The sequence below is a fragment of the Cyclopterus lumpus genome, chromosome 7 (assembly GCF_009769545.1).
Source record: "Cyclopterus lumpus isolate fCycLum1 chromosome 7, fCycLum1.pri, whole genome shotgun sequence".
NCBI classification, from domain to species: Eukaryota; Metazoa; Chordata; class Actinopteri; order Perciformes; family Cyclopteridae; genus Cyclopterus; species Cyclopterus lumpus.
In genome coordinates, this window is record NC_046972.1 from 18,525,003 (window position 1) to 18,533,415 (window position 8,413).

At 42.9% G+C, this 8,413-nt stretch overlaps 1 protein-coding gene across 1 annotated transcript; it reads right to left on the reverse strand.

Annotated features, from left to right (window-relative positions):
- Positions 1-507: 507 nt before the first annotated feature.
- On the reverse strand, positions 508-7,238 carry scrt2 (scratch family zinc finger 2). The gene is made up of 2 exons (XM_034537662.1): positions 6,535-7,238; positions 508-3,052 (listed from the first exon to the last, which is right to left on the reverse strand). Exons 1-2 carry the CDS (start codon positions 6,704-6,706, stop codon positions 2,253-2,255), a joined length of 972 nt encoding a protein of 323 aa, XP_034393553.1. The 5' UTR covers positions 6,707-7,238; the 3' UTR covers positions 508-2,252.
- Between the last annotated feature and the right edge of the window lie 1,175 nt (positions 7,239-8,413).

The following is an 8,413-nucleotide window of genomic DNA, read 5'->3' on the forward strand; positions in this document are numbered from 1 at the left end:
TGGGGGCAGTTGTAACTTTTAATGCAATGCTTTATTATATCCGTGACCCAAATTAGAATAATATTAATCCTGTTGTGTAACTTTCTAGCATTTCAGTCCATTTCAGCTGCCAGAAGAGATTTGTTTTTACCTGGTTGCTATTTGATACAAGAGACGGTAGAAATAATGAATACATTAGAGAATAGCAGTCTTTTCTAGTTGTATTAACACCTGTAGCAATTTTGGACTCGCTGTATGAAGGATTTAGTGTTGCTCATAGTTACTGCATCACTATTATTATTGCTTTTGCACCGTTGGAACCTTGTTGTAACTAGATTACACCTACCTTATTATATAAAGGATAGTGGTATTTATTCATGGCGATGTCTACACCATCACCATCACCGTCGGCCATTTTCTGGGATTTATTTATTGCCTGAGATTTAAAGACAAAAAGGGCCAAAACTCTCGACTCAAAAGGATGCAGTGGACTTTTGGAAAACAGCAAGATGGAGAGTATTTTAGTGTTTTGTTTTCATCGTTTATTTTTATTGCCCTAAATCGACTGAAAACAGGACAGCTGTGATTGTTATACATGTCAGTTGCTGTGTCAGTAAAGTTATTGCCACAAAAGTTAATTCTGCATTCATTTGTGTGAAGTCTCCTAACACTGGTACTGTACATTGTTCCTCTTTAAAAAACTAAGTCCCGTGGACTCTCTACAGTTTTCATGCATATAAACATTTTCTTTGAAGATCAGCAGCATCTTACAAGGTCAATGGATGTTCATCTTTTAAATTATAAACAATAAATAAATACATGATAATTAACAAATTAGCAAGTCTTCAATAAATACACAAAAATAAGGTGAATAAATAAATAAATAGATAAATAGGTAGTTAAATAAAGTATTTACATGATAAATAGATGGTATGCATCTAAACCGTGGGCAGAGCTTTGAGCGACATATAAAACAGACAAACAGAATAATTTGACTGTCACTTTGTAACTGAGGGGGTGTGAGTCCATACCTTCGCTCTGAGGTAATACTGGTGGAGGGGGAGCACCTCAAATAATGGGTAAAGATTGCTCTTTAAGACTGGACGATGCACCATAAAGGCAGCAGAGTTTATGCAAGCCACCATGGTGGAGGAAGAACAACAAGAGTTTTCATTGCTATAGACAAGTCAACCGCACATGGCACTTATAACAATAGATCATTTGGTCTGGCTGCCAGTGTTTTTGTCCGAGTCAGTACATCAGGGTGAGACTATGAATTTGATGTGTGATAACCTGTTCAACAGGCCTGTTCAATGTTTTAAAATCACTGCTCTTGCAGAATTGAATTGAATGACCTATGGCCGATGATCGTGTATAGCTTATTTAAATTGGCCTTTCTTTTCTTTTTCTTTTTTAAATACCCACAGTTACAAAGATGCTTTAGATCGACAAGGGATAATAAGCACAAAAAAATAAATTTAGAAAAATCAAATAGAAAAATAACATCCGTTGAATTGAAACATTGGTGTGGAAAAAGGGGGTTTGTCTTTTAACCTTTTAAAATGATCTCCCTTTTTTTGCAAATACTGTCATAGTTCACATTTTCATAAAAAGTTCATGTTGGCAGTTGCAAAAGAATTCAATTCTTAGCAAATAAAAAGCAGCATAAAAATACAAGAGGTCATTTTGTCTCTAAAAAACAAAAGAACACTGTTAGTCCTTTTTTATGTTGTTTTTTTTCATTTTCTCATTACTATTTGCTATAAAATATCAGGAATCTAAATATTATTACTATTGATATCAATATCATTATAGTCATTGATAAAAATTCACATGCCAGGCCTCATATATAATCGTGTGTATGTTTGTGCACACGTGTGTACATGTGTGTGTCTGTGTTTGTGTGTGTGTGCGTGCGCGTGTGTGTGTGCGTGCGTGCAAGTGTCTATTTGCATACATGTCTGTGTGTGTTTACATGAACCCACGTCCGTGCGAGCACATGTTGCTTAATTGTGTACAACTATCATCTACTGTCTCTATTTGGGGGAAGGTTGTCTGATTGTATGTTTCTGTGGACGATTAGCTACTGTGCAGGGGAAAAAATCCAGCATCTTTTGAAATTGTCTTTGCCATAATCAGTTTCTTCACGTAATCTCAGTGAAAATATTGCTTTCTAAAAAAAGGGAAGAAAAAAGGCATGGAGGGCAGAGTGAACAGGGTTATTGGTTGTGAACCTACAACAGGGGTTCAAAATTTAGCTTTTTCCTTCGTGGTTAGTTTTCTGATCCAGAGTCGTCTTCGTCCGCAGAGCCCTTGAAGCAAGCTGACTCATAGTGCTTGTTCAGGTAGGACTTGAGAGCGAAGGTCTTATTGCAGCGCTTGCATCTGTAGTGCTTGAAGGCAGAGTGTGTTTGCATGTGGGCGCGGAGGTTTGAACGGTCAGCAAAGGCTTTGCCACAGTGTGCGCAGGCAAAGGGCTTTTCCCCCGTGTGTGAGCGCATGTGACCTTGAAGGAGCCACGGTCGGCTGAAGGCCTTGCTGCACACGTTGCACTTGTGCTTGAGGTCGTGGGTGAGGATGTGCATGGCCAGCGCTGGCATGGACACGTACACTTTATTACAGGTGGGACACTTGCGGGCCATCTTGCTGTCCAGGCTGCGGTGCGTCTGCTTGTGTCTGCTGAGGTTGGAGGAGGTGGCGTACGTCTTGCCGCACTCATTGCAGGAGTGGCGAGCCGTGCCAGCTCCCTTCTCCGGAGCCCCGCCGTTGGCGCTGCTGCTTCTTGAGCCCCCTTCACGACTCTCGCTGTCTCCCTTCCGCCTCGAGCGCCCATCGGAGATGAAGAAGGCATCCATGGTGTAACCCTCGGCCAGGGCCTCCGATTCACCACTGTAGAAGCCGCTGGCTGTCATGCCAGACTGGGGGCTGTCGGGCTGCGTCAGGTCGGGGTCACAGTACTCCTCTCCGCTGCTCACCTGGGTGTAGAGGGGATCTGACACCGGCGAAGCCAGCTTGTGCTCCATCTTCTTCTCCCCCTGGTATACAGATGGTGTGATGTAATCCTGGATGTAGCCTGAGTAAGAGACACACGCAAACACAGTTGGCCAGGGGTTGTGATGGATAAGGACACAGTGACATGCTGGTGATTACATGATTATCATGTTGGATGATTGCCCTTCGTAAAATGGTGAAAGAGTGAGTGGCAGCACAGAGCTAATTGCATTTTTCCAGAACTCACAGGTTGCACTCAATAGTGCAGTGATGCAGGAAAACATGACACACTTAGCTGCGTTTAGGAAGGTTGCAATTTTACAATGAGGATGAGCGCTAGATAATAGCTCATCAAAGAAGTCTCCTGCAGGAAGATGCATGTTAAAGCCCCCCTCAAATGAAGGAGTCTCATTCATTAGACAACCTGTTCTGCATTTCTGGTATGTCAGTCCTCTTTGGCTGTGGCCTGTCTCCGTGTTTCATGTTTTAACTCTAAGCCTTAAGAAATATCTTTTTCCCAGGTTTTTTCTACCAGTGTTAAAAAAAAAAAAAAGCACACCCACCCAAAAAAGAACAGGTTGCATCTCTGATTGTTTATGTATTAGTTTGTTTTGTGCTGCAAACAAATGCATATTTTAGTTTTGGACCAGATTACCTAATTACATCCTGCTGCTTACATCCTGTAGGATTTCATGCTACTTCTTGAAGCATGATGCAGCAAAGCACAAAGCACCACGAGTGATTTCAATTGTACAGAGCATGATTTCAGAGAGATATATTTTTGTTGGCATCATTAATGTCTTTGCTTTCCCTCCATAGCAGCCCAGTGCCAAGAGGAGCTAAAAGGCTTGCTGGCAGCTAAATGCATCCAAACAGAATTCAATACATTCTTATCCTCTGACTCTTAAGAGCTGAATTAATACTAAATGCATTTACCTCCAGGGTTGATATTCTATCCGTTGAACATATGAGCGAAAATATAAAAGGTGGTGAAATTCCTTTGCTGGGGGAAATAGTGCATAACTGCAGGAGGAAAAAAAAGCCATTCCTAAGCACTGTGTGCAGCAAGCAGTGGAAATGAGGTATTGATTGCTTTTTAATGTAATTCAAAGTTCTGAACGGATCAATAGGCGATCATATGTAAAACAGTGCAGCTGTTAAAGAAGATAGAAATAGTGCGAGGAACGGGTCAAGTATCTGCGACACACAATAGTTTATTTAGCACAGTGTGCTTAAAGCCTGATAATGTGACACACGTTGTTTGTGAAGAGGGGTCACCTGTCTGCAGCAGCAGCGAGCAGCGAGCCCACTGAAGGGCCTTCAAGAAACAGGCCATTAAGAAATCAGTTGAAGTGCTCTCTTACTATAGCGTCTCCATTCCTAAGTGTTCCTGTTCACACACCCACTCTGTAAGAGGCATGACCATGACACCCCGTGACAGGGAAACACCAGGTATGTGCGTTCATTATTAAGCTGCACCGCATGGTTTTTGAACTACGCAGACGGTGCGAGAGCGCAGCACTTCCTTTCAAAAGATGTATCCGTTCATCTTTCTTTGTACTAAAGTCGTATACGATTCCAGTTAAATGCACAAACGCTGCAGCTCCAACAATTATTCCTCGCTATAATCCACCTGTTTTTTTTTACGGTGACACTATGGACTGTAAGCCATGTAGCTGAAGGGCCTCTGCACTATGTACGACAACATGGCCCTGATATTTGTGCAACAAAACATGCATCAATGTAAGCAGAGTTGTTTACTATATTTCAATTACCCAAGGTCAGACACGGAGCTCATCATTTAGGACCCGCGCTGTATCAGCCTTTACAGCTCATAGGCTCGTTTCTCTCATGCAAAGTAAGCATGTAATTAATGGACCCTCTCAGCCACCCCTCTTTGTTGTTCGACAGACACTCAAGTCAAATGTCTCCACAATGGGGGGAAAGTAAATCTCCTGGCACGGCAGAAGTGCTGATGTGAGGTATTTCAGCCACGCTGTGAATTCTTTTATTTCTCCTTCTCCTTCTCTTTCTTTTTTTTTTTTTTTTGGGACTCAGCACGAAAAAGATTCTTTTGTTCAAATGAAATGCCTTTTGTTAACACCAGCGTAGTGCCTTATCGTCCTTTGCTTCTTTTTAATACAACCCTTATTTGTCATGGAGTTGAACAATAGATTCAGGAACAATAGAGAGTGACAATAATTACACGCACGTGTATTATTTAATAATAATGTAAAATTGTGCAGCAGGAAACCTAAATAGCATTTACAACAAGTTAATAAACATGCCATGTAAATAAATAGAAATGTAAAAAAATATGTAATTATATTGTAATTTCTTAATTCTGTAGTTTTTACCCAGTTAGTTATTTCCAATTTAGCAAACCATCATACTTCACAAACCAGCCCAGACATTTTTAATTCCACTAATCCTGATCCACCCAAAATTCACTGAACCTTGTTATTGACACGGTTGAATAACAGGTGGGCATCATCACAGCATTTAGCTGTGGACTATGGAGCCTCTCTCTCTACAAACATAGCCTGACACATCACAACAAAGACACACATATGGCCCTTTAAACGTGGCCACAAAATGGAAGCGGCGAGCTTAAAGCAGAGCGTTAAAGTGAAGGTCGCCTCTCAGCTCTGACTGGAGCTGACTGTGTGGCCGCTCCGTGTGTTGACCACAGTGCAGCTATGTGACTTTCTTCATGTTTACTGTACAACCTCTGTCACGTGATCAGCCTCATTGCTGCCTCAAGCACTTTTGTCTCCTTTTTCTCCTTCCCTTTGCTATCCCTTCAGCCCAGCTCCCCGCCTCCCTCCTGGCTGTACTGTACTGTTGATGTCTCTTGTGACGGCGATAGGCCTCCATGGCTGAAAGTCTAACCCCTGCTAGTTTTTAAATGCCCGGAAGGAAGAGAAAGATGTAGTGGAGCAATGGGGGTGGGGAAACTGTGCATGCTCCATTTGGATGGGAAGAGGGGGGCAAGGGAGGATCGGACCGTGATGGGAACTCAAGGACAATAACAGCTAAGGACAAATGTATCATCCGATACTCATCTCTCATATTCATGAATTCTTTAGTCCACATGATGATCAGATACATTCAGCCTAAGTGTGTTCAGCCACTACAGGGTTGGTGCAGTCATACAAATACGTAACTGGAGCGTCTCCCGATTATACACACGTTTTGTTCCCTATTTACATAAGCTAATCCGTGGCTGTGACCTGAATTGTGTCTGTCCTTCACTGGAGTCAAAAAACAAAAGTCTGGGAGCAGGGTGATGGGGGTGGGGTGCCACTGAAGAGGATTATTTAGGATATTGATGCAAAAATCAGCTGGCTGCATGTAACATCTCACGTTCATTCACACACTACGAGCATGTTTTTGGCTAAAGCAAGAGAAAATGTCACACCGACACAAATACAAAAGAGGATGCCATCTGTGCTAAGTGGGGAAATGTCAGGCAAGCTGAAATAAGCACCGGAGCTTTCTACAGGCAGGAACGCTAGCAAGGCTTTAACTGGAGCGGGGCAGACTGGAGGTATGTTAACTCACCATTCTCACTGAGACGAACCCCAAGGCTGGTCACCGAGTCTGTGATGGAGCGTGCAAAAGTGAACGAGTCGTCCAGGTGGTGGTGGTGGTGGTGATGATGATTGGAAGTGGCCACATTGGATGAAGAGAAATCATCAAGCTTGATCTTCTTCACCAAAAATGAGCGTGGCATGTTTCAATGGATAAAAACACAAAGCTGAGAAAAACGCATGAGAAAAAAATGAAAGACCCTCTGAGGAAGCACACAAGCAGATCTGGCTTGACGGTAATCCTTGCGGTAAATGTTGAGACAACGGCCAAAAACATAAGATAAGAAAGAAAATGGAAACCAGTGGAGAACAAGGCTGACGGCGATGCTGTGTGATACTCTCTGGCTCCCCCAGCTTCCCCCCAGAAAAATAAAAAAATAAAAAATAAAAGCGATCCTGTTCAGCACTGGATAGCTCCTGTGATGCGGCAGGCTTAAGGGACCAGTGAGGAAGAGAAGAGCTGGAGACAGACAGAGAGAGGAGGGAGAGAGAGACTGTCAGACTAGCTGAGATCAGCAATCACGCCAGCCTTTATATGGGGCACAGGCAGTGGAAGATCAGGTGGTGCTGCGAAATGGAGCTGCTTAGCTTTAATCCATCAAATGTCCCCGGGGACACACATCAAATTACTACTGAACCGTCTGTGCATTCGCACACAGACAGAGGAGAAAGAACACAGGCAGACCCCCACTGCCCCCACTGCTGCTCCCCCCTTCGACTCCCCTCCCCTCCCTCTTTCACCCCGCTTATGCTCCATGCTCGGAGGAGGAGTAAAAGAGGAGGGCAGACAATGGAGATGTGGATGAGAGCACACTCAGTGTCCTGTCCCCCATTGTTTTCAGATGAAGTGGCACAGTTTATGTTTGCCTTGTACAGGCGCTGCCTCCCTCATGTCATCTCCGTTACCTCAAACAGCCTCAAACGCGTCCGTCCCTTGGTCACACTGCACTGTACTCGCATGCTGAGAGCACACGTACAGGACAGGAGAGGTCATCTGAGCGTCTGCGAGTGCCGGACCTTTTTTTTCTCTCTTTCTTTTAAAAAAAAAAAAAAAGAAAAGAAAAAAAGCCGCACTGGATTCCAGCACTGTTGACGAGCGGGCTTTGGGGAAGTACGAGTGCAGTACTGCTCGGCTTGTCTCTCTCCCTCCCCATTACCGTTGCACAGATGTGCGTCCTGCCATGCGTGGCAGTGAATTATCTGATTAATTAATTACATCTTTTTTGATTAGGGTGAAATCTAGAATTAGATCCGTGCTCGCGAAATTGGCTGGATATATCTGGGTTGGTTTGCATGTGTGTGCACTTGTTAGCTCGCTCATTTGATTGTTGTTGCGTTACACATTGTGGGTGTTCCCCCGTTAGAGCTCAACGTACGTTGTTTTCTTGTTGGAGTCAATAAAAGTGAAACATTTAGGCAGGAAATTGATTCAATTGGTAGTTTACAAAAGCAGAAGTGGAACGTTTTCAAGCGAAGCAGAAATTACCTGTTTGATTCAATATCAACAGGAAACACTTGTCACATCACTTGTTTGATTAATTAAAGCCTCATGGCAGTTAATTTGATTATTGAATGAGGAGTGTTGCTTCTGTTTCTGTTATATCACACATGATCTGTGGAGGCATCAGAAAGAAGTGCAGATCTAGTATGATCTATTTGGTTTTATTTAGTTTATATTCTGTTGCTGTTGTGTGGTTGAGCAGTAATGGGGGTGGTGAAGTCATCAGGATAGGAAAAGCTTTCGAGGAGGAAATTCTCCATTCTAGCAATTTATTTTTTAATAATCATGTGCAAATGCTTACAGTTAGTTTGCTAATTATTGTTTTTGTCTATAATTAAAAAGCCTGTTG